Source organism: Amia ocellicauda, chromosome 1, assembly GCF_036373705.1.
Source record: "Amia ocellicauda isolate fAmiCal2 chromosome 1, fAmiCal2.hap1, whole genome shotgun sequence".
Taxonomy (NCBI): Eukaryota; Metazoa; Chordata; class Actinopteri; order Amiiformes; family Amiidae; genus Amia; species Amia ocellicauda.
The window spans coordinates 28,782,993-28,810,624 of NC_089850.1; the positions used below are offsets into that span (position 1 = coordinate 28,782,993).

Here is a 27,632-nt window from a genome sequence, read left to right on the forward strand (position 1 = left end):
TAATGGTATTCATGCTCATAAGACTGAATAACCAGTGGCACATTTTAATATTTTGATACAGCATCAAATACAGTTTCATACAGCATGAATCTCCTAATATAATGCTGGGGTCATACAACTTAATCTAAGCATAAATACACATATTAACATTTCATTGTATTATGCAAGGATGAAAAATAGAATAATGTGTATTTAATGTTTTTTTTTAAGTAAATTCCAAAGCTGGTTCTGAATTAAGAAGATGAACACGGGCAATTCATCTGGCCTCTTATTCACAATGCTTCACTTCGGACGGCTGCAGGTCAAAGAAGATTGATCTTGAGGCTTGGTTAACCACAACAAAGGAAGTGGGCTGAGATGACACTCGTGGTACTGAGCTACACATTAAAAAAGAAAAGTCAGCAGACACTAAACACTAAACACTAAACTGGGTCATAATATATAAGCATAGACCTGCACTTATACAAAGACTTTTAGTTTTAAAGTTTCACAGCACCAGTGCACTTAAAAAAGACATTTGGCGGTAACCTATATTTCCTTTCTGCATCAGGCATACGTTTCTAACACAGACATGCCTTTTTAAATCCATCTGGATTACAAATCGGTATCATGCAGCATCTGCATCATAAGTCCTTCACTGCTACATTTTACACTCTAAACGCTCCAGATAGTGTATGGTCACCAATGAACTCGCTCATTCTGCCTCATGTTTGCAGTGGTCTCATTACTGTGGGCAGTCTAGTTGTTGTTTTACTTTATACTTACATACAAAAACTAGATTTAAAAACATATGTTCTGGGGTTCTTAAAAAATGTAATGCTTCATGAATGATATACTAAGGCAACTACATTAACCAATCCTTTTTTTTCTTGTTCTGTAAGAAAAACAGCTCTTACTCAGTTTTCTTCCTGTGTTTCACAGCTTCTTCCTAGCTTCCTGTGGTTCTCTCTGACTGGTTTGTCCGATCTACTCAGGTGTTTTCCGAGGAGTGGTGCTGAGACCCCTGACTTCTACACCTCGGGCTTCTGTTATTTTCAAGCTTGGCTGGATGGGAATCCTGGACCACTGATACCAGACAGCAGTACAAGCTCAGCGCCCATGTTGAGAATAGTTTTTAACTCTTATCAGGCTCGAGTGCAGAGCATGAATGCAATGCTGGGCAGATGTCACCTGCGATGACTCAGACACATATGATATGCAGCATGAACTACAGCAACCTCCCAATCTGCTATGTGCCTTTTTTATGTTGCATCCTGGAGTTTATCAGAGGACTCTACTTGTGGATTTTGTTTGGTCATAAGTTTGTTTAACGCAATTGTTTTAAGTACAAGTTGCTTTGAATAAAGATGTCTGCAAAATTATTTGTGTGATGATGATGATGATACTTTTTTGTGATGGTACACTCAAGGGCTAGTTGATCATTTATGCAATATTTTACACTAGTAAATAATATTACACATATTCTTTGTAGGTTTGTATATTTTGTGTTGATATAGCAACATGCATGTACAGTTACTGCTCAGTGTGACGGTGGCCTTTCATTATTAAGGTGCAGTCCTGATATATAGGGTTTGGCGTGAGCTCTTCCCATGACATGCCCTTCTGCTGCACCCCCTCTCATCCAGGTGCAGCCGAGCACATCCTGACGTGCGCAGCTCCATGCATGCCAGCCTCCCCGGCAGCAGCAGCAGCAGCAGCAGCAGCGCCTCTGCTCAACATCCGGGTGCTGCCCTGACTGCGCAGGCGCCTGGCCGTGGCTGCGTTTCCGCGTTAGCAGGGGGGAAGAGAAGCGAGACGAAGCTGGAGAGCAGCAGAGACGCAGAGGCAGCCGGAGTGGGAGAGGATCACACCGACACGCCACTGCCACCCCAGCCCAGTAAAGACAGTCATTTCCCAGCAACTCGCCCGCTTTCAGCGATTGCACAGTGGCGAGCACACGTTTTGACATGGAGACTGCAGTGACAACACACTGTAACATGTGAGATTTACAGAATCACACAGAAGAGAGCGAGTGTGCGTCCGTGTGGCTGTCTCCCCCCCTGTCCGCTTCTTGGTGGTTCTGTTCAGCTCATTTTCTTCGTGGTTCATCCTCGTCTCTGTGTTTCTGGGGGAAAAAAATGAAGAAGTTTAACATCAGGAAGGTGCTGGACGGCCTGACGGCGGTCTCATCCTCCTCTTCATCTGCCCAGCCTGGAAACAGGGAGAATGACTTGATCCAGGAGACCCTGCAATCCGAGCATTTCCAGCTCTGCAAGGTGGGGAATCAGACATTTTACTGTTTTAAAACAAATCAGTGTGTGTGTGTGTGTGTGTGCAGTTTTATTTGCATACTCACATCTCTGTTGGCGTGCAGCGCTACGTTTACAAGACATGTAAATAAAATGAATCAGAAATGCATGTTCTGTGGAAACAGCAGAGAAGTCGGCACCGTTGAATGCGACCCTGCTGTTGCTATTTTTATACGTCAAAACACACATCCCACGATTCAGTTGACTTGTGCATTATGAACTGATCACCTACTGGATTATGACAGCACGGACATGCAATGCTTTTCACCCCAAATGTCCACACAGTCGCACTACACTATGGTATTTACAGGAACTTGGGCAAATTTGTTGACGTTGCAAATTGGATTTCAATTGTGGCAAGGCTGGCACTAGCTAGGTTTTACACCGTGTTATAAAATAGTCCTTTAAGTCGTGTGTGTGAGCTGACACATGTCAACATTACTTTGTGGCCCTTGCGGTAAATATCACAGATGAGGATGAGGAACATACTCGCTGGACGTGGACGGGCTGTATGTGACAGATGCGGATGGCCAGATTGCCTTATAAATACAGTGATGGGTGCTTGACTTTTCGTGACTTTATGCCAATCCTGACCGATAACCAAACCCCCCGACTTCACAGTGTACATCAAACAGAGTCAGGCTGTGCATTTTGTAGCATTCATTCTAATCCGCAATAAAATAAATGCAATATATCTTCATGTTTTGTAGTGAGTGGGATTTGTTACCTGCTGGGATTAACATGTCAATTGCAATATGGGAGGCAGATGCCCTATGCAGGAGCGCAACTGTATAATGTATCCGCATTGTGGACATGACATGACAATCACTTCATATATAATACACACCGCATGCACATGACACTACTTTTTAACCTGTACTTTGTATTCATCTGTCAGGTGTCATCCCAGCATGTATCTTATATACTCATTTCAAGGTAATATTTTGAACAAATTGAAATATCGGTAGTATATTGCATTGTTTTCTTCTCATCCCGCCTCCATCAAGTTTAGTATTGTGTAATCATCATCATCATCATCATCATCATCATCATTAGCGCATACATAGGCTTGGTTGCAGGGAAAATGTCCTTATTATTATGCACATGTGTTGGATTGATGTAAAACGATCATGGGGAGATGTCCAGTACTTAGGTGATCAATCATAATCACTACAGATACCATAACTACATGGATGTGTGAAAAAGCGAAGGAGGATTTGTTTGCATGTATGCATGTATGTATTTGTACATGTCTGTGTCAGTATATAACATCTTAATAATTATATTGTCCAAAGCCTATTTAAAACAGATTATTAATAACGATGCTATAGCTATTAGCTATAGAGGCACAACCTTCTGGTGGAATATATATTTTTAAAAGAAGCTATGCGTATTGCATCGGTCCCATACTCGCTCTGCGTATATTTAAGTAGACATTACAAAGCTCATATTAACAAAAACATAAGGATTAAAATGGCAGCATGGCCTTTGATGCTCCTGGCAGTTAAAGGGAACTGGCTGGCAACTCCTTGGGGGAGGTGGTGCTTTGGAGTCAGATGATGATTTCATGATGCTGATCTGCGATATGTCTACGTACGAAGTTAAAATAAAAAATACAATACAAATGAAGAAACAGCTGCATATTAGCAGGATTTAGTTCGTTACATAAGAGCATATTAAATTACCCCACGAAAGCCTCAGCATGAGATTATCAATGGTGACGTTTTTCTTCATCTCTCCATGGCAATAAGCAGCTGAACGTAGAGCCGGTCCAGGGGGAGGAGGGTTTGTACATGAATAGATGATAGATTCTGCCTTTTACTGATGCACAGATAAATGAAAAACAAACTCATTATATTGCACAAACTGATCATGTGAACGGGAGTGACATGAAGAGGAAGGTGTGTGTGTGTGTGTGTGAGTGAGGAGGGAAGTGTGTTTTAGACGCATCTCTAAAAGCATCCCTGTTTACGGGAATCACGCTGGTAGCACAGCGCTGCACAGCCCGCAATGCTCTGACAACATTGCTGCATGAGAGCAGGTGTCTGTTACTTTGAAGAGTATGAATTACATAATGTGCTTTAGTGTTTCATCTTATTTAGGGAGCAAACAAACCCCCTCTCAACACTGCAGCTTAGCGTGCAACTGAAGTTACAAATGAAGGCAACTCTAATACACTATGCAGTTAAATGCACCTTTAAATCTATTTATAAATGGCATTAGTTTCTCATAAATATTGAGAGATCGCCTTTACAAAACAATTTGGCAGTTGGCCAGGTGACACTAGTTTTATTTCTTATTAATGTTCGAAATGTGAACATTCTTAAAATGACTAGAAATGACTATGTGTGGATGTAAGTAGTACAGGAAATATACAAATGTATATGAGCAATCACTGCTATAGGAAGGCAGTCTCCCAGCATTACTTGCATATTTTCCCTGCATGTTACCCCCCCTCCCCACACCCCCTACAAATTGCCATATCATGTATTTTCAGTCATTATTTTTTAAAACACACAAGTCCACCTGTTTTTTTGTTTGTTTTTTTTACAATGTCAATGAATTATATATGATTTAATTTACTGCATCGGTTTGATATTAAAAAAATGTCATTGTTGTCTTATCCTTTATTCCTGTGGCCATCTCCTCGTGACTGGATCTCCAGACGGTCCGACATGGTTTCCCCTATCAACCGTCGTCAATGGCTTTTGACCCTGTGCAGAAAATCCTGGCCATCGGGACCCAAAATGGAGCGTTGAGGCTGTATCCTTTCCATTTAAGCATACTCATGAATAGTTGCTGTATCTGATTTACGTCATTTACAGGATTTGATTGCCTCAATGTGAATTATTGACCTCCTTTCTGTAAGAGGTATGTCTTTTTTTTGTTTGTTTGGAGGTGCTGTGCATATGAATGAAGGCTGGTGGCTGGGAAAATTGGTAAAGGCTACTTTTCCAAATACGGTTATGCACACCGATGACGTAAACATGTGTGATTGTTGTTAGGAGCAGGATTCTCTGTGAAGCTTGTGATGGGGGCAGTATCCCATTATTAAAGGAACAGCCAGCTGATTCAGAATAGATCCAGGCCGACATGCCTTGTGCCAACTGTAGCATGTTAATGCATATCAATGTGAAGTGCTGTTTTTCTATTTTACTTCAGTATTTATACCAGGATTTTGTTTGCTTCATCTTGGTGGCATGAGTTATGCCAGAAACCAGTTACAATTCCTTGTAACAGCAGAGAAACTGATCACTGATTCGGTAATAGAAATTGCATGAGCAGATTTATTTCTGTTTGGATTACCTTTTCAAAATCCTAAGTGCTGGCCCATTTTTTCAGATCCTTTTGCGTCCTGATAATTCAAAATTAACTTTATCCATAGGGTCTCAATGAACTGGTATATGTAAATTGTATTTTAAGTCATTGCCTTGAGTTCTGTGTTTCAGTTGTGCCAAATGAAAAGCATTTTTGGAATATTCTTATGAATGTATGGTTTGGTAATTGTTTCATTTGTCAGAAGGATTTTGCCCTGCTGACTTTTGATCATCATTTTAAAATATCGTTTTTGTAATCGGTACATTCAAATTGAATAATGTCAGCCAGACTGTTCTATTTTTGGAAGTTCTTGTTATGAAAAGATCTGTAGTATGAATTCCAGCTGTAAAAGGAAGCTGCGGGTGTTAGTGATTCCCTTTGTTGTGCGCAATACAGTGGCTTTGTCTTGTTTCCATCCCTGATGCCTGATTTGATAATCGTTTCAGATCCATTTGATATAATCTGAGATGTGAGGGGTTTGTGTAGCCTTGAAAAGTAATTTTCCTTGTTGAGAGGGAAGAGGGTAATGTGGCTTCTGCTTTATTCTAACTCTTGTTTTATGTGGTGATCTTGAGAAACCTTGTGTGGAGGATTATAGCATGTCAGAGCAGGAACCTTGCATGACAGCAAGCTGAAGAGTCAAAAAAATTCTGACAAAAACTGAAGCTCCGCTGAGCTAAGCAAAATAGGTCTTGATCTGACTACTGCTTTATTTTCATACTAAACATGCTGTTGAGAAATTCCCTTACTGTGATTTTACTCTTTTTCAACAATATTAAGAATAAACGTAGGATGTACCCAGCACTGTTGCAATAGGTTTTATTGTGGCCAGAAAAATTCAGATGATATGGGTACAAATTGTGCATTAAGACAGTGTGATCATATATGTGTTTCTTAAGGCAAGGAAATATTTAACTACTGATCACATTGCTGCTTTGATTTCTCCAGACATGCTTTGTGAATTGGGTTGGAATGTTATTCCATATCTTGAGGCCACTGTTGAAGCTACTGGTAGGCACACTGCACACCACAATGCCTTCAAATTCAATCATTTGCACAGCTTAGTTTATATTCCAATGAAACGTTTGGAAAAACAAACAATTTGGATGGGCGGAAACTACTATTCTGTACCCAAAGATGCTTCGACGATACTAATTTAGGCACTCCTGTTCCGAAAGAGGGGATTATTACATGGGAAATCTGGTACTGGCTGGGCACAGCTGTTTACCATCAGGGACCTGTGTTGCAGATGACATGCAAATGAGAAGAAATCTAACATGACAAGGATGAAACAAGGCACCGTTGGATAACATTTAGTAGAGATGAAGTGTAGATAGAGAAAGCAGGGGTCGCTTTACATTCCTAACTAATATAATTTGCTTGAATGAATCTGATCCAGGTGCACTGCTACAGTGATGTCAGGTGAAGTGGGGCAGGGCAATTTTCAACAGGGACAGACATTTTTAAACGCTTAGGGAGACGTAAGGGACAAGATATTGTGATGGGAAGGATTCTCTGGAATAGGTAAAGAGGTTATAATTGTGGAGACGCAGTGAGCAGATTCAGGTAGTTTCTGGATGCTATAAACTTGAAACGCATGCTGGTTCTGCTGAAACCAGCCAAAACAACAGCAGAAAAATGGATGGTGCCGTTTCTGTGCCGTGTGAAGAGAGGTGAAGAATTGATGAGAAAATGTAAGAACAAAACAAGAAAGATAAATATAGCGAACACATTATTCACCCTGTACCTGATGGAGACATAGATTAATTGATGATGATAAAAAGAATCCCACCTGGTGAGACTGTTAGCAGTATGGGTGGTGCTTAAAAGGCATTGTGCCAAAGATTTCTCATATGCTTTGTTTGCATTGAGATATTTTTACTCTCCGAAGATGCAATTTGTTATGTTTTTCAGTGCACTTTTGCCTAACCTGTTGCAAGATTCCGTTACTAATTAATGGTTTAAATGAGATTAAAAAAAAAAATAAGTTAACACAACAGTCAGAATCGAATGTTAAAATGTTGTTTTGGTTCATAGTGTAGATACACTAAGTCAAGATAATTGTTGTGTCTGGAATGCTTAGGATAGTGTTTAAATATTTAATATAAAACATTGTTCCGCCCATTCACTTATCAGACTTATTTGATCTTTGTTGTACTTCTCTCTCTTTGACCACGGACGTGTAATTCCTATATTTTAGGTGGGTTCATAAAATAAAAAGTTTTTGGCTGATGTACTAAGGTTGTTGGTGCTTTTGTGATCGTAGTGTTTAATGTTTAATGTTCTGTTGCAGCACTTACACATTTGTGAGCAGTATTATTGTTTGCAACAGTACTATTTATTTTGATCAAGCATTCTCACACAGCCTATGAACACAATATTGCTTACAATCTTCGGATATAGCAGAGCACTGCAAATTGTGAGATTGTTGTTTTGTGCTAGCTCAGTTTACAGCTAATGTGAAAATATGTGTGTTTATGTATTTTAGAAACCAAAAATAAATGATTGACAACGGTTGTATCAATAACCTAAACACGATAAGCAGTCATGATTAATCATTTCATTTATACCAAATGACTGGGAAACTCGGACATTGTTACCAAAAATAGAAATATATTTGTTTACTTGGTTATGCACTTTGCAGGGGAACCACCATATGTATATTTATTCTGAATAGGGATCGAAGCAAGACATTTTTGCAAGCTAATATAATGGCATTATGCAGCTGAATGAAAAGCACAATATCATTTTTGACTTGAATATTTTGTTGCTCAGGACATTCATGAGACATAATTGTTATACTACTGATTTGGAAAGGAGATAATTATTCTTGCAGCCTTCAGTGGGCTCTGAGAAAGAAATGCGGTATTTTCCAGGTTAGGAACAATTTTTTCAGTGTGGTCCTGAGCTAACCATTTTAGATGATGCTCTGGAATACAGACTAGGCTTGAGGTTGTACATGTCTGTGGTTATGTAATGTGTGGAAGTGCAGCAACAGCATCAGTAGGGTGCAAGGCTGCTGCTTTGACGCGCATCTCTTGGAAGACTTTAACCCCTTCATTCCCGCTAGAGTAGCTTTTTTCATTTTTTTTTGGGTGTTTTCCTTCTCCTCTTAATCTTTGACAGTCATCCGGACTTAGAACTGACACGGGACAGGAAAGGGGGTTAAAAGCTAAATTAACACAGATTAATGATGTGGTGAGGAGGACAGAAAGTGCAGGATTAGAGCTTTAACGAACTTGAAAGTAAGAATTTCATCGGTCCAGACCTCCTCTCTGTCAGATGTTGTCTCTTTCAGCTGGACACTCAGAACCTCCCTATTCGGGTCCGGTAGTGTTCGGCAGGTGAATAGTCTATCCGGCTATATAGCATAATTTATTTCAGTGAACTTTGTCCAGGGAGGGGTTTCTCTTTCCAGAAATCCTCAATCCTTACCCTGTTGTTTATGGACCCAGTGGCTGCAGTAGGTCACTTGGCCTGTGAACTCAGTGCTATGCATGGATGGAGTTGAAAAATTACTTTTTTGTTTTTGTTTTTAATGGTATAGAGGGCAGATAATCATTTTATATTAAAACATCTGCACACACACAAAACAAAATGTAGGCTAGATTTTTCCTTCAGTGTATTTTCTGTACAATGTCATATCTCTGTGCAGTACCATATAACTTCTAAAAACACATTATACCTAAAATGAATGTATTCCCCTAAAAGCTCATTGAAAGTGCGGTATTTTTTTTTTAAGTATATTGCGATGCATCTTTATTTTACTGCAAACTGATCATGGACTAGGAGAAGTTAAATTGGCTTCTTAAATTAAAAACGTGGGGTATAGGCCTAATCAAAATGTCTCTTTATTTACAACAATGAATGTTGAAGAATATTAAAACATGTATTTTTTTTTAATTTATTGCATTGCTTCAAAAAGAACAGGCCTAAATTCATCACAGACAATATTTCATTTCAGTGTTTTCAGATATGCGTTTCTGTTTCTGTTCAGTATCCCAAGGTGGAGCATGGTCAATTGCACCTGGGCACTTTCCAGAACTGACTGTGTGTGTGTCAAATATGTTGTTTTGAGAGAGCACGTTAAGAAAGTGGAGAATGGTTGAAGAAAGACAAAAAAAAAAAAAAAAAAAAGTTTTCCAAATGGGAAAGTAGGCTACATAACGTTTCCTCTGGCCCCTCCCTTCTCTTATTTCCTAAATAAGAGTTTGATACATTGAATAGAAGAGAATGTTGGAATTAGTGGATAATTTGATTATAGCACTCAGGGAAATGCTATCCATAAGCACTACCGCTAATTATAAAATGTGTTCTTCTTGAGTTCTATATTAAATCCATACTTTCACACTCTGTTCCCAAGAAGGGGTGGATATTATTAGTACAAGGGAGATCACACTGAATCTCACAGTAGCTGAAAAGAAAAGACACAAAAAATCCAACAGAAATGACTGAACTGTGCCATGGCGATCATTTATTTGGGTGTTTTTTTATGGATTATATTTATGCGTGGACATTGGCAAAATATAATTGGCATTGAAATAATATGAATATTAAACAGTATTAATGTTTTATTTTTTTATGGTGTTTACTGTCTGTCCGTCTGCCTAGTCAGTCATCTCTGATTGCTGGATGAGTTAGCCATGATTCCCCATACTGGCCAGCTGTGAGCGTTTTTGGGAATCATATAAGCCACTCTGATTGACACCGTGCTCAAACCAGATGATCCTCCCACATGCATTACCTTTCATTTCACCAAGTTTTCACATTTTCCTCTTTCTCTCTTAAGGTAGCGCCCTTGTTTATGCCCTGCTCTCCCTGATCGCATTAGCAGTACTGATCAGCTGTTTATTTCTGGACCTCTGTCTATAGTGTGCCTTTGAAGCCCTTGCCTTCGTCTAACCAGGCATATTTCCACACTTTTAAGGGCTTTCAGTGAACCCTTTATTGGCAGTGAATTTCCTCGGCCTGATGTGTATTGATTGGTCGGGGGGAGGTGCGGTGCCAATGTGTTTTGATGTGTGTTATCAAGCAACTCCAATCAGCTGCAAAACCACATTTTCCTGCGTGGCACACTGTGCTGCACAGAAACAGGGGAAGCGTACACCAGCGACCTTATGCAATCCGGCGCAGAAACTGCTGAATTACAGCAGGAGGTGTGTGCGCTTACTGGATGATTTTTATTTTCTCAGCAAATGTTTACCTGTGGGTAACAAAATAAAGAAACAAGTATGCTTGTAGCCCAGGTGTCAGTATAATTTTGAATTAAAAAAGGAATGTAAATACTTTAGTTTTTATGTAACTTTCTTTGGTCCCATTTTGATGTATCATCTGCAGACAAGGCTACCTGCTTTTTTAGTCTCTGCTCAGTATTATAGTGGTATAAATTGCATCTTCATTAGATTCTGATTTGTCTGTAACCCTTACATTGTTTTAGCCTTGTGTTTTCATATGACTGTAAAGGCTTAATTTAAAAAGCACCTTGACTGACAGTGGTAATTGCTAATTCCCATTTGAAGCAGCCAAGTTAATTGGTGCTGTTAAAGTGTGTAAATTACATTATGGGCTGTATTAGAAAAATAATGTACTCTAGTAATGATTTGTATTTTTTTTCCTAAATGGAAACCAAAATGTTTTTAGTTAATAAATAACTTAGAGGGGTAATTTCAATGTGATTATAATATAGAATTTTTTTCCTGTAACTTGAAAAGAGAATTACCAGGAAAACAAAACCATATTCATTCCAAATCAATATTGATCCACATAAATATGGATGAGAGGGAATCCCGTTATTCCTTAGTATTTTCATGTTTAATAAGAAAAACTTGGATTGATTAATTTATTCATATTTTACCACATCTCCAAATTGTAAAATTGTTCAGTGAGAGTTTATTTTGGACTGACTATCATCCTAATTACTATTTCTTTTTAATATAACATTCCCATCTGCAGGGAATTTGTTAAATATATACGTGTGTCTTCTACACCATAATATGTATTTCCTAATTTGAAGTTTTGAATTGTGTGTACACTGCAGAGAGAATCCTGTTTCCATCCTGTTCCCAGCAGAATGCCAAGAAGTATCATTTGTGTTTCCTTGTGTATCAGACAATGGTTGGTGCATCGTCACACACTAGACCAGCTTTGTGCATCTCCGGTATTTGTACGAGCGCATTTCTTGGGATCCCTACCTATTTGCTAATTACAGTCAACAGATGGATGGTTTTACTTCAGTAGCTCCTTACTGATATTGTGTTACTGTTATTACGTATCATGTTGAGAAGCACTCTTTAAATGCTTTTGTGCCCCCCCACCCCCACCCCCATCCCCATTTGTTGCTGTGCTTCACAGAGCTGACAGAATTAGTGTGGTTCAAGCAAACAGGCTCTTCATCAAAGACAAGCTGACTGTTTTAAATTGATCTTCCTGTTTGGTCGTGAAGTTCAAAGACGCCTTCCCTCCTTGTTTTCTGTAACACCAAGTGAGACATTCAGAAGCTGCCAATATTTTTTTTTTATCCTTGTTAAATGTGGTGCGTTCCCTTTTTTATTTTGTTTGTATTTGTGGTCTTTCATTCCCCATCTTCCCTTTATAACCCTTTCCCTCATAGATTCTCTCAGGGTGTTGATCGCAGAATTCAATTTACTACCCAAACTGTTGCCTGAAATGGTTAACCATGTATTTAGATGTTAAATAAAAACATAAAAATAAATTCAGAAAAATAAAAAAAATCATAACCCCCCCCCCGCTGTAAATGAAAGATGTGATGTTGCCTGAGCTTATAATGCTTTTGCTCATGTCAAGCCTTCTAGAAGGTCACACTGTTATGACTAGTTGCATTGCAGACATATATTTTGTAGACAATAGACAGCAGCTCCATTTATTTTTATTTTTTTCTGCTTTCGGTATCTCTACAAATGGTGAACCTGTGAATGTGCAGCTGGTTTTGAATTTGAAAATTGCATCCGATAAGAAATTCTTCTGCTCTCAGGGGACTGGCTAATTGCATATTATATAGGTGTAAAGGACTAACCTAATTTAGTGTATTTAATCAAATAATCAATTTTAATAGCATCTAACATTTTCTTTTTAGTATACATATAATATATGGCTTGTTTATCATGTGCTGGAGCTCAGCTTTTAATTTTTGAGAATATGATAGTGTCTGATGCCCGAAGTAGTCTCTTGTGCAATGGTTTCTCATAGCCTTTGTAAACCGTCTGTTTGTGTTTAAGCAATTGTCAACCTCAACTTTGTATCAAAGCTGCATCCATTCCTTTACTCTTTTTAAATGATATGACCAAATATTAGGGAATAATAATATATTGCACCATTCTAATTGATAACTATTGTTGTGTTGCTTTGAGGCAATTTATGTTATGTATGTGAATGATATATTGAATAAAGTTTTTCACATGTGTTAAACTGCAGTTCTCACTTATGGGATTCCTGCCTTGATCTGTTTTTCAGTTAACATAGTTTGATATGGTAAATTGTATGTTAATGTTATTTAAATGTTGATAACTGTCTTTTTTTTTTTTAACTGGTCGCTCTGCTTTTTGAGTATTGAGAATGCTTAGTTAAAAATATAATCCATCTAGCTACTGTTCAAAATATGTCAGTACTGCCTGTGATGTTTTGTTTCATCTTTGAAAATTACATTGCATACATCTTCACTTCTTTTCTTTTTTTCAATGCTTTGCAGATCAGTTTAAAAAGCAAATGTTTATTCATAAGTAATGCGATGCCTATTATTCATTTATTGGTTTACTTTTAAATGCTGTTTCATACATGTACAATTCTGAGGACTTGTGAAGTTAATGATCTTTGGCTGAAACTGAACTGCTGCATTTATGTATTCTTGTCTTCATGTTCTTGTTAATATTTTGGCTGGCAGTCCAAGGTGTGGGATGTGGTGCCTGTCAATTTGCTAATGGGTTGCAGAGAAAAACTTTCTACATCAAGACCCAACACCGCAAAACTGTCCTTGTGTCTAGGTGCAAGAGTAATCAGTGTACTGTAGTATGTTGGATGTTCTGTCTGTGCAAGACTGTAAATATCAGTTTGAGATAGGGTTATCTGAGGCTGCAGGCATCTGCAAACATGGACTGCTAGCACGAGACGATTACGGTGAATTGAGTTAAGGTATGGTAATGCTTTCAGGGCATATCTCAACCTGATGTATTGGGCTGTTTGCCTGCTGTTCGTTTTCACACTGTTAAATGGTTCTTACCAATAGCATAAATTACACCTACAGTACAGGACGTGTTGTGTCTTCTTTCAAAAACACACAGGTCTTCTCATAGAGAGGGAGATACCTTATTTTATTTTTAAGTCAGTATGAAATAATTTAGTACCAAAGAGAACTCATTGAACTCGATTATATATATATATATATATATATATATATATATATATATATATATATATATTTTTTGTAATAATTATTTTTTATATCTGTAATGCTATTTATCTGGTATTGCTATTTTTTCAACCTCAATATGGTTCCAGTCTAGCGGTCATCAGTAAGGGCTTTTATGAATATGCCCCAGTCCTCCCTCCTTTCATTATTAATCATGGGGCTATTTTGAGGGATAGAGGTTTTCTGGATTTGGTGGCTCAACTGTTTCAAAGGTTTAATTCATGGAACATAACTGACACAATGACATTATACTTCCTTTATTATGTAAAGTTACCAAATATTACAGTTTCTTTATTTTTGGGTCTGGTATCAGTAACGTACATAACTTGGAAAGTGTTATGCTCTTGGAAGTCTTAACACAAGTTAGGCAGATGGCACAGGACTTCTGGGTAATAACAGAGGATGCCCACTGGAACATAAACTAAATATTCACTCAGTTGAACATGGTTTTAATTATTTCAGAATTACTGGATAGAAAAATAAACACATGACCTTTGTGAATCAAAATTTGGATGTGTTAGCCTTTCTCAGAAATATGTTTAATTCATGACAGCCATGATATACAGTTGAAACATATTATTGATGTGCGAGGAAGGATTAATACCATCTAGTGTTCTGGAGCTGTCCAGCACTTTCTGACTCATTCCTGAAAGGATTACGAATCGTTTCACATATTTAAACTTTCACTGTCCTTAAGAGTTAAGAGTTTAAACTCTGACCTTATTGGACCTTCCTGCGATTCAATCTGCATAATCTTATTATATATTTAGAAGTCTGCAATGAAGTATTCTTTCATTATGTGCTCAATCTTCTACACTCAGCTTTCTTAAATGAAACATGACACGTTTTTGCGAGGCCTTGAGGGCCATAAAGGTACAGACCCAAGCACCCATGCTTATGCTGCTCAGTTCAGTTCTAAGGACTTGGGTAATAATTCACTTGTGCAGTACAACTACCAAGCCAGATTTAATAGCTGTCACTTACAGTACATGTGGGAACCAGGAGGTACACAGAAAAAGTAGCCTTGACCCTGATCAGCCACTGGCAGGCATACTGAAATATGGTTTCCTCAATTCACCAGCTTTCTTTTGTGGTAGGGATTGCAAACCCTGTCGAATGTTACCCATCCCTATAGTCATTTAGCTCTCGTCACAATGTGGCGAACTCCCTTTTTTGCTTGTTTTAAAGCGGGAAGAGGTTTTTTGATGCCATTATGTGATGTGGGGACAATTTAATACCAAAGCATTCCTTCTGATTTTTGCTGCAGTTTACTGATCTGTAGCTGTTTTCGCCTTGGGTATACCGTGCCTGTGTGGGTGGGCAGACCTGCCTGTCTGAGGCTGTGAAGCTGAGGTTTGGATTTGAAGTGACAGCACATTTTTTCTTTTGGTGTCTAGGTGACCTTTCAGAAGTTAAAAATTAAATGGCAGGGATGCTTCGTGGCAGGATTGTTGATCACAAAGATATAGGAGGCAACTTTCAGGGGGATCTTTGTTGTGAAGGGTATTTACATTGTCTCTGATCCTGATAGATGTTGAACAGCAACAGCTTAGCACGCCGGACTCAACGGGGGGCCTGCAGCATGGCTGGCTTCAGGAGCCCGACTCTGCCTCACCTGTGAAGCTCTTTAGTCTGGCTGTCATGCACGATACATCTAAATGAATACATTAGTTGTTCACAACTGTGTTTAACAGTATGTAGGAACCTTAAACCAGTTGAGTTTCAGCTTGACTGAGTGTTAAAAAGCAACTTGATTACAAGTATTGAAGTGTTTTATAAAATCTACAGTTTAATATTTGCAACATTGAAATATTTTTAAGTGTTTTTTTCATTAACTTAATTAAGGTTCCTCTTCCACTTCCAAAAGTATAAAAGGGATGAATTCAGTTCCAACTTTATCTGTGATATTTGTTGTTGTAAGGAACATAATATGGATTAACCACATTTATGTTTTCTATCAGAGTTTATATTGCTGTACATTTTCAGTACAGTAGGATTTTATATTTTACAATTCCATTTTTCATTCATTCTCATCTGATCAGAGACAAATGTATCTGATGCATTGCATAGTTTTTCTGTCTGATTGCTGCAGAAAAAAAAAAATATATACTGTTAATTCAAACTCCTAGTCATGGCAAGCAATTTAATTTCAATAACGACAGCATGGCTATTTCTGCTTGCAGCAGCAGTTGGAGGGGAAAAAATACAACAAACTGCATGAGTGGTTTTTAAGCTTATAGTCAATCATGCATGTTGTCCTGCAACATGATTTCGTCCTGGCCATAGGTTATAGAGGTTATTACTTATTTATGCCCTAGATGGAAAAGGTGCACTGGCATTATTAGATTAGGCTCTCTAGGCCTGTAGTGCAAGATTCCCAGCTGTGGGCTTAGGGAGGGGATGCAGTCAGATTTGCTGCTCGCTGCAGAGTGTTACCCAGAGCTAATCCGTAAGCACACAGGTCAGGGATCAGAGGATCCAAGGGATATGACACAGGGCTTTTTTTAAACAAACAAACAAAAAACTTCTGGCTGCCTGAACACCTTCATAAATAAAGATTGTTGCCTCTGAAACCCTGAGAAAACTCTTGTTACTTGACAGTGTCTGTAGAACTATAGAATCCTATGTAGTTATGCATGTCTTTATATTTATGAATGGATTTAATCAGTTTAAGCCACATTATACATTAGCATCATGCTCTGTAAGTGTAAGGTGCCCTCTGCCAAAAGGAAAAAAAAAATCCTATCTGTTTTAAACTGGCTTTTGGTTGCTTTTCATGTATGTAAATGCATGGCCTCTGGCCCTAGCCAGTTTGCTGGCACCTAGTAGTAAGTGGTGTTTTTTCATTTGACTGTAACTGTAATTATGTAACCATGAATCTAAGCACAATATACATAGAGTACAAACAGACTGCAATTCGACCAAACAATTATGTATCCTTTTTATAGTAACTTGATGACAGTGAGTGTTCCAGGCTAATACAGTATTTACCTGAGAGGTATTTGATATAAAGGAATTAAAAATATTTGGTTGTGAAAATTCAACCTGAGAAGCGTACGTAGGCCGAAAGTTAGGATAAAGGGTTGCGGATGAGTGTAAATATACTCTTTAGGGTGTATGCTTTTTGTCATCCTGTAAGTGAAAAGCTCCTCCTCAAACTCCAGATGAAGATATATATAGTGGTATTTGTGCAGTATTGAAGCCCCTTGAGTTGGCATTTTTGATTGAATCAAGGGTTTGGTTAGAGACATGGGGAGCTAATTAACTGAACAGCCACAGCATGTAAAGGACTGGAACGTCACACTCGGCATCCTTACTGAGGTATTGGGCCCTGAAGCTGTTTGTCATCAGATTGTCTAATTAATGCTTATTGTGTTGTGAAAAGGAATGCCCTGTATGAAACCTGTACAGTGAGGGAAACAAGTATTTGATCCCCTGCTGATTTTGTACGTTTGCCCACTGACAAAGAAATGATCTGTCTATTATTTTAATGGTAAGTGTATTTTAACAGTGAGAGACAGAATAACAACAAAAAAATCAAGAAAAACGCATTTCAAAAAAGTTATAAATTGATTTGCATGTTAATGAGGGAAATAAGTATTTGACCCCTTTGACTTAGTACTTGGTGGCAAAACCCTTGTTGGCAATCACAGAGGTCAGACGTTTCTTGTAGTTGGCCACCAGGTTTGCACACATCTCAGGAGGGATTTTGTCCCACTCCTCTTTGCAGATCCTCTCCAAGTCATTAATGTTTCGAGGCTGACGTTTGGCAACTCGAACCTTCAGCTCCCTCCACAGATTTTCTATGGGATTAAGGTCTGGAGACTGGCTAGGCCACTCCAGGACCTTAATGTGCTTCTTCTTGAGCCACTCCTATGTTGCCTTGGCTGTGTGTTTTGGGTCATTGTCATGCTGGAATACCCATCCACGACCCATTTTCAATGCCCTGGCTGAGGGAAGGAGGTTCTCACCCAAGATTTGACGGTACATGGCCCCGTCCATCGTCCCTTTGATGTGGTGCAGTTGTCCTGTCCCCTTAGCAGAAAAACACCCCCAAAGCATAATGTTTCCACCTCCATGTTTGACGGTGGGGATGGTGTTCTTGGGGTCATTCCTCTTCCTCCAAACACGGCGAGTTGAGTTGATGCCAAAGAGCTCGATTTTGGTCTCATCTGACTACAACACTTCACCCAGTTCTCCTCTGAATCATTCAGATGTTCATTGGCAAACTTCAGACGGGCCTGTACATGTGCTTTCTTGAGCAGGGGGACCTTGCGGGTGCTGCAGGATTTCAGTCCTTCACGGCGTAGTGTGTTACCAATTGTTTTCTTGGTGACTATGGTCCCAGCTGCCTTGAGATCATTAACAAGATCCTCCCGTGTAGTTCTGGGCTGATTCCTCACCGTTCTCATGATCATTGAAACTCCACTAGGTGAGATCTTGCATGGAGCCCCAGACCGAGGGAGACTGACAGTTATTTTGTGTTTCTTCCATTTGCGAATAATCGCACCAACTGTTGTCACCTTCTCACCAAGCTGCTTGGCGATGGTCTTGTAGCCCATTCCAGCCTTGTGTAGGTCTACAATCTTGTCCCTGACATCCTTGGACAGCTCTTTGGTCTTGGCCATGGTGGAGAGTTTGGAATCTGATTGATTGATTGCTTCTGTGGACAGGTGTCTTTTATACAGGTAACGAGCTGAGATTAGGAGCACTCCCTTTAAGAGAGCTCGTTACCTGTATAAAAGACACCTGGGAGCCAAAAATCTTGCAGATTGATAGGGGATCAAATACTTATTTCCCTCATTAACATGCAAATCAATTTATATATTTTTTGAAATGTGTTTTTCTGGATTTTTTTGTTGTTATTCTGTCTCTCACTGTTAAAATACACCTACCATTAAAATTATAGACTGATCATTTCTTTGTCAGTGGGCAAACGTACAAAATCAGCAGGGGATCAAATACTTTTTTCCCTCACTATATGCCTTGGTAAGCAGTGATTTGTCCACTTTTACCATGGAAATTCATTTTCTGATGCAATTTTTCTAATTTATTTTCTAATTTGTAATATACACTAGTGCAAACATTTCTACCCTTCATCGCGCTCATGCGGTTGAATTCATTTAATCCCACTGTACTTTTATAGTGATTATCTACAGGAAGATTTTAAACACGGTGGGATTCCTGTTTTTCAGGATCTGATTCATTCCTTGTTGCAAATACTTCACACCTGATATTGTTAAACTTAGGAGGCTGCCTTAATTGGACAGTAATTAATTAGCCATTCCTTATCCTCGTTTCCTTCTCAAATTAGCTTCTTTTATGTACTTTTCTTGTTTCTTCCAGTCTCAACCAAAGATCAATACCTTCTGTGTACCTGTAATTAAAAAGATGTCTGAAATAATGCAGTTTTACATATTTGCTTGGCTTTTAAATCTGTTTCTCTCTGTATTGTATACCAATTTCAAGGGTTGAATACATTATGCAAACAACACATTTTCATATACCGTAGGTTTTTCTCTCTGTTCCGCCCTTCTGGATGTCTGCCTATATATCGTCATATGCTTGTAGAAAAAAAGTATGAATACAGTATGAAATTAGAGTTTTCTCACTGCACAGCCAGCAGATGCCAACATTGTTTCCACATGAACTGTTAATTATTTGATTTAATCGATTGTTCACATAATTTGCCAAAATGTCTGTTGTTTCCAAGTCTTAAGTCTTTGGTAATTTAAAGGTAGATAAAACCTGGGAAATGGTAGCTCTCTGGTTACAGGCTTTCACTGTTGCTGGCTGACTGCTTAAGCCCTTCTACCCATTTTTGGTGCAGCCATGCTTCAGCAGTGAATGCTGACGTAACTGCCGTATGCTGTCTTCTATGTCTTTGAAGTGATACATTTTATTTTGTAGTTGATTTTCTAAAAGAAATCATGCATCAAGATTCTGTGTAATTATGTAACCATGAACTAAGCAAAATATTCAAAAATAATGTATCCTTTTCATAGTAACGTTATTATTATTGTTATTAACCTGTTAGTCACCTGCAGGAATTGTGCAAAATAATTCAGGGGGAAAAAAAGAGTCCCTGAGTTTTGTGACATGTGACTTGTCCTCTGTAACATTTTTCCTTTAAGGTTTCCCTTCTCAATATCCACTGCTAGCAAAGATGTTAAATTACAATATTATCTTTCCCTGTTTAAGCATATGCTCCAGTCTTTTAATAGCCATGACCTCCGGAGCCAACTGCTTCCTGTGCAAGCAATAAAGGTTGTTTTAATAGGACCTGTCACATGAGTTTAACTATAGCAACCTTGCTAAACTACTTTTTGCATTCCATATCCATTTGGTCTGAGATTGAGTATTTTTTTAAGCTGAAATGTGGCAGATTTGGTGCTTTTTTAATCAAGTAGAAGCTAAGCTAGAGCAAGCAGTTACACACTAATTGCAGTGAGGTTTCATAGCTGGTAAGAGAAGTGCAGTAAGCCTGGTGACAGATATGAAGAATGACACCTGAAGAATAAATATCAATATGTAAGTCTTGCAAGACCTTCCCTCCTACACAGTTGTGGATGTGAATGAAAATGACATTGTAGTTGACAGTTCTGACCCATTCTCCACACAGCATAAAATATACATATGACTACTTCTGTCACATTCATTTAGAATTTTTTGGGAGAGACTATTGGTAGCAAAAAAACTGCAGATACTACTAAGATATTTGCTTACATGAAAGGTACTTTCTTCACCTCGGCATCCCAGCTACATAAACGTGAAAGTCAGTATCTACTACCTAGCATTATTTATTACTGCAATATTACAGCTTAATCATATTGTGCTGATGAAGTGACTAGACTGAAACCAGATAATACAAGCTAGAATTGCTTTTGAGCAATGATGGATTAATTAGGACTTTGGACAGACGTGGGAAAAAAGTGCACTTCTTTAAATGACGTAAAACTAAGAGTATGTCAATGCGTAATGGAGCTAACAGCGCATTTTTTTAGTGTATAAATCATCAACAAATATTAAACATAAATGGCATGTACAGGTGTGTATTTAGGGGAAAAAACAAGACCATAAGGTTTTTGAGATTTTGCAGTGCTTTTTATCATTTCCAAGTTGAGGACTGAAGTTGAATCTCTGCTCAGCCCTTTACTCTGTATTTGTTGGTTACAATAGAGCTGTCAGAAATGAAGAATGATTCATATTACACAGCATACATCGGGAACTTCATTCTCCCCCTCATTTAATTTTATTGCAGAGTAGGTAAAGTGTGGCTGTCAAACTCCTTTTATTGACAGTCAAATCCAAACCCTTGTTGTCTGCATTAAGTGACCTTGAGAAGTTTCTTTTTACGTTGAGGTCAAAGATGCTGTTTTCAGATTGTGTGCCAAACAATGAGCACAGAGATAGTAAGAGTTTCAACACCACCAGGAAGCCCATTTCAATTTGGATATCAGAGCATACAATAGGACAAATCCTAGCCTTACTTACTATACTTGTCCACAAAGCAGCTTCTTCTTTGAGCCCAGAACACCCATGAAATGTTCATACCTACAACTAAAGAGTACATTCCTAACATTATTCCATTATTCCTAACATTAAACACTGATTAATTATCATAGTTTTTGTACTGTAGTCAAATTCTTTCATAATCCGTAATCTTTATATTTGTTTATATAATTAGTGAACTATCCAATCAATAAACATAATTTGGGAGTACAAACCAAACATGGGTGCTTTTGATCTTTCTCCAGAACACACACTAGAAACTGAGAGGTTGTGCACTCTTACAAAAATGGCAATTCATTTCAGGCCTGTTTAGATAGAGAGATGGTTGCAATTTTATGTTGACCTATGCTGTACTATAAATCCTAATGGCAAAAAAAATGCAAAGCACAGTTGTCTGTTGTATAGAGCCCTGGAGTGAAGAGCGTACATTTCACATGGAACTCCCTGCGATTTCTGACATCATTGCAGCCTGTACATTAACAACAACCAAACAAAAGATACCAGTTTGCACTAAAAACCCCTGAAGTTGGGCGGTGATTACTCCAAGCTTTCTATAGCTTTTAGTCTAGGCAATTTACAGCCTATAATCTTTTTCAATTTTATTTTTAATGTGGTACAGGTCCCCTTCCCTGTAAAGTGATGCTGTCTATAGAGTTTGCAGTGCAAAGGAGTTGCATCATTATAGCATTTTGTGGTGTAACTAAGGTTTTGCCTAGTTGGAGAAGGGAATAATATAGTTACAGAAAGATCATTAGAGCCGCAGGTTTAAAGATGGCTTCAGTGTTTCCCCCAGAAAATTGCACAGGCAGGGTGTAAATGTGGGGTGGGGGTGGTGCAAGTGAATTTGTCTAGCAGGGAGGGGGGGTTTGTGGTGAACGAGAGTAGGGGGTGGAACGTACGCTTGCGTTTTTAAATTTGAGTTTTTTTCCCGGCAGTTCAAGGGGGGTGGGTCGTGAGCTTTGTGGGGCTTGCGAACTTGACTATAGTTATTGGCTTTAAGATGCAATGGCCATGTGCTCACTAATCCCTGGGAGGGAGCATCCTCTGAAAACTTCAGGTACTGCAAACCCATTGCATATATTAATTTGTGCAGAACACACACATTTGAGCACCCTGTGCATACAGTGTGTCTATGTTTGCTGTCTTTCCATGTTTATTTCCACATTCTCTACCTGGCTTTAAAGCTATACTTAGTGCTGATGATCTCTGTCGATTTCTCATTGTGGATTAAATCATTGAGATTAAATGAGAATTAAAGCAAGCAAAACAAGATAACTGCAATTAAAAGTTAGCAAGCCTAAATGCAACTTTATGTGCACAGCACTGAAAATGAGTTCATTTTAAAGTCTTCTTGCCAGACTTTGTGTAGGTGTGTGTCTGTGCACACTTCTGCAGTTTCATCAAACTGATTATTTAGGTCAAAATCCTTGTAAATCCTACATGGAATCTGTGAATCCTCCCACATGTCAAAGGTATTTTGGTGCCACTAACAGTATAAAAGCAGAATTTAAAAGGTCAAGGTAACATTGGGTTTGCAGGAAACAGTTATTTCTGCCCGCACAATTTATAGAATCTCAGTTTTAAATACTTTTCCTATTCTAATCTGTACCATACCATTCACTTTGCACACTGGATCCGATGATGCATCCAATTTGTACTTGGGTGAAAAGAGGAAAAAGAACAAATATGTACATTCCCTAGCTCAGCTTGCACACTGAGCCTGAATTGTTGTATGACAATGATGTGTCAATTTTGGAATCAAAGCAAGTTCAATTCAGTCCGATTTTACATGCGATAAAAATTACATTGACCAATTAAACTACGGGAAGACACATGGATTGGTGCAATTTGTATGTGTCCTCCAGGAAAGCTTATTGTTTGCATGTCTAGCCATGAAGAAGTATACAACAAAGCAAATACCTGTAGACAGGCAATATACACTCACCTAAAGGATTATTAGGAACACCATACTAATACTGTGTTTGACCCCCTTTCGCCTTCAGAACTGCCTTAATTCTACGTGGCATTGATTCAACAAGGTGCTGAAAGCATTATTTAGAAATGTTGGCCCATATTGATAGGATAGCATCTTGCAGTTGATGGAGATTTGTGGGATGCACATCCAGGGCACGAAGCTCCCGTTCCACCACATCCCAAAGATGCTCTATTGGATTGAGATCTGGTGACTGTGGGGGCCAGTTTAGTACAGTGAACTCATTGTCATGTTCAAGAAACCAATTTGAAATGATTCGACCTTTGTGACATGGTGCATTATCCTGCTGGAAGTAGCCATCAGAGGATGGGTACATGGTGGTCATAAAGGGATGGACATGGTCCGAAACAATGCTCAGGTAGGCCGTGGCATTTAAACGATGCCCAGTTGGCACTAAGGGGCCTAAAGTGTGCCAAGAAAACATCCCCCACACCATTACACCACCACCACCAGCCTGCACAGTGGTAACAAGGCATGATGGATCCATGTTCTCATTCTGTTTACGCCAAATTCTGACTCTACCATCTGAATGTCTCAACAGAAATCGAGACTCCTCAGACCAGGCAACATTTTTCCAGTCTTCAACTGTCCAATTTTGGTGAGCTTGTGCAAATTGTAGCCTCTTTTTCCTATTTGTAGTGGAGATGAGTGGTACCCGGTGGGGTCTTCTGCTGTTGTAGCCCATCCGCCTCAAGGTTGTACGTGTTGTGGCTTCACAAATGCTTTGCTGCATACCTCGGTTGTAACGAGAGGTTATTTCAGTCAAAGTTGCTCTTCTATCAGCTTGAATCAGTCGGCCCATTCTCCTCTGACCTCTAGCATCAACAAGGCATTTTCGCCCACAGGACTGCCGCATACTGGATGTTTTTCCCTTTTCACACCATTCTTTGTAAACCCTAGAAATGGTTGTGCGTGAAAATCCCAGTAACTGAGCAGATTGTGAAATACTCAGACCGGCCCGTCTGGCACCAACAACCATGCCACGCTCAAAATTGCTTAAATCACCTTTCTTTCCCATTCAGACATTCAATTTGGAGTTCAGGAGATTGTCTTGACCAGGACCACACCCCTAAATGCATTGAAGCAACTGCCATGTGATTGGTTGGTTAGATAATTGCATTAATGAGAAATTGAACAGGTGTTCCTAATAATCCTTTAGGTGAGTGTATGGCAAGCTATCTCAGAGGAGAATTCTTAATTTCTTAATCTGAAATGTTTACTGTGGGTTTTGGTTTTACAAGAATCTTGAGTGCTTTTTTTGTTTTGTTATATATTTGTAATACCTCAAAAAGGTTATTAAATAAAATATCTGAAGTGCAAACCTATATTTACCTATATATATATTAACACAGAAGTGATCCTTATCTTTTTCCCTTATGTGAGTTCTAAATCTGCACAGAAATGTCTTCCTTTTTTCCCTGAGTGTTTTACACAAGCAAATGAAAAACTCTTTTAAAGGCTCTTTTAGACTGCTGAAATTGAAGTCATGTGCTATGATTTATATTTATGTAATGTCAATTGTGTAATTTGCATGTGTATTACAACCAAGAACATGTATACTTTAGGTTTATTGTGCAAAATTGCACAAACATTGCATCATCACTGGCACTTTTTTAAATATGTAATTGATATTAAGATGCCTACTGTAATTACTTTAGGATCTAATCTTGTAATGAAATGCAAGTTCATGACCTCAGTCATAAACCTTCTGTGCCTCATTTTCTGCAAGAAAGATTAATACACAGCTTTGCTTTGTTGTTTTGTGCTTTTGTCTAATTTGTGTTGTGTGAAAATGCTTTAATTATTTGTACACTAAGCAAAGTGTAGTGATTATACAGTAAGCAAATCTGAGACCCATCCACATGCAGTCAGTGTTCAAACCTCATGATCTTTTGTGATTGTACAATGAGCTTAACAGTGGTATTATTTTTCACCTTTGTTGTAATTGTGAAATGTGTTTTATTCTTTTATATATTTTTACACTATCCTGCAGTATTTGTATCCATTTTGGACGGCTAGTTATTAAATAGCCCTGTGTCTGGGGAATGGGAAAGAGTTGGCAACAGCTGATTGAGAGAAACAGGTGTGCATGGTATTGAATGGCAGAGAGAACAGCCAGCAGTTCAGATAGGACTTTTTTTATATATATATATATATATATATATATATATATATATATTAAAAACATGTGTGTACTATTTGAAGTACTGTTATTCTGCAATTGTAAATTGATCAATATCATAATTTTATTTCTGTGATTTCTGCTTATTGCGGTTTACTTTCAGGGGGTTAAATTCATGTGCACAACACCTTCTGTAGCCTATACCCCAGTCGTTTTTTCTGCACCTAAGCAGTTGGTAATGTTGAAGTGGGTGCAGGTACAGAGTTAGATTTGAGCGAAGTCTAACTACACCCTAGTATATAATCATGGCACCTGCGTCTACAATAGCCCTATGAGCTTAATTAAGAATTAATTTTCTTAAAACAAATGTGCCCCACTTGGAATGTAACTTGGAGCATGAATTGTGGATATTGCTTTTTTTTTCAGAGAAGAATATATTAAAAATAGCCTATATTTTTGTAATGTAAATGTTGTTCAATTTTGAAAAAGAAGTGCAATAAGAAAAGTGTTTGCCTTAACAGTATTACACAATATATATCCTAAAACACAGACCATTTAATTAATAATGGTATGCAAATACTAGATGCTTGGATGACTTTGCAATATTCATGGTAAATTCTGACCTGCTTGAATAAGAATACACTGTTGATATATTTTGCTTGTCATGCTTTTTATGCAATTTTATGTTCTTCAATTTATATTTTGAAAGATGACTTGCAAATAGATAGTAAATATACTAGACAGACTTAAAATGCACTGCATGTTTGCATCCCTGTGTTCTTGTATTGCTTTGTTTAACATCTTTTTTAATGTAAAAATAATACCTCCCTTAAGAGTCATACATAAAATGTAAAATTCTCAAACAGATATTTTGATTGAGCCTATATCCCAAATAATACTGATTCACAGTGTGGGCATTTTATTTTTGTTGTCTTCCCGTCTCTGCAACACAATTTTGTAAGGCAGTGTAGCAAAACTGTGAAGCTCTAATCCTTGAAAAACATCACGCTGGGGTACAAAAACTGTTTCCACTCCCACACACATTCTATAAAGAAATTAATTGCACTCCGATTGGGTCACTGCATTGAGTAAACAGTGCATTTCACCACAGCATACAGAAATCTTATTAATAGCTTAGCATCAATGGAACTCCATCAGACATATCCTCTTACACTAAAGCACGAAGATGTTTTGCAGTCATTGCAGCACTTGCAGATGTTTATATTTTCTTACAATTGCACATTTTCTTTTGGAAGATTTCTCCTTTCATGCACTGAAGCTTCCAGTGAACTCCCTTTTCATTTGAAATTGGTGCCTAACACTAGCTCGGGTGTCTGTGCGACTGTGACTGTTCCTGTCAGTCAGTTGTGCAGAGATTCTTGGACTGATGTTGATGGAGGTTTTTTAGTTTTTTTTGTTTTTGTTTATGCCTCATTGCACAGAATTCAGAATAGGCTCATCTGTGACTGAGCCCATGGAGTTAAAAAGACTAATTTCCACTGATCAGAAAGTGTAGTCTTGTCTTGCTTTGCTTGTCAGGCCTAGATGCTGCAATGCTGCACCTCCTGAAGAAAATTGTGTGCGAAGCTTCCCAGTAGCTTTGTGAGCTCATTTTGGATAATCATTACCATCTGGTAAATAACATGCAAGTAATATATATTGGTACAGGAAAATGCTTTAATTAAACGATTAAATAAATACTTTAACAGGTCATTAAAACTCATCCCATTTAGACAAAGAATGTTCACTCCACGCAATTCTGACTCATCACATCCATCACAGTAATGCTGGTGTCTAAGGATTACCCGTGATTAAATAATTTAATAAATGTTTTATTGTACGTAGAGAAATGCATTCTTCATAAATGATTCAGGGGTCAAGAAAGCTGAAATGGGCGCTGAGAAATATGAGACGGGAGGCACAGAATATAAGATATACTTTCCTTTTACAGGGAATGGTCCTTTATTCTGTTAAAGT

General features: G+C 38.3%; 1 protein-coding gene across 14 annotated transcripts in view; it reads left to right on the forward strand.

Annotated features, from left to right (window-relative positions):
- The first annotated feature begins 1,764 nt into the window (after positions 1-1,764).
- The window catches only part of LOC136747737 (syntaxin-binding protein 5), a 155,830-nt gene continuing 129,962 nt past the window's right edge, over positions 1,765-27,632 (forward strand). For all 14 annotated transcript variants that reach the window (XM_066700883.1, XM_066700889.1, XM_066700963.1 and 11 more), the window contains exons 1-2: positions 1,765-2,255; positions 4,954-5,051. In XM_066700883.1, coding sequence (XP_066556980.1) covers positions 2,118-2,255; positions 4,954-5,051 — 236 coding nt within the window. In that variant the 5' untranslated portion in view covers positions 1,765-2,117. The remainder of the gene's footprint in view (positions 2,256-4,953; positions 5,052-27,632) is intronic.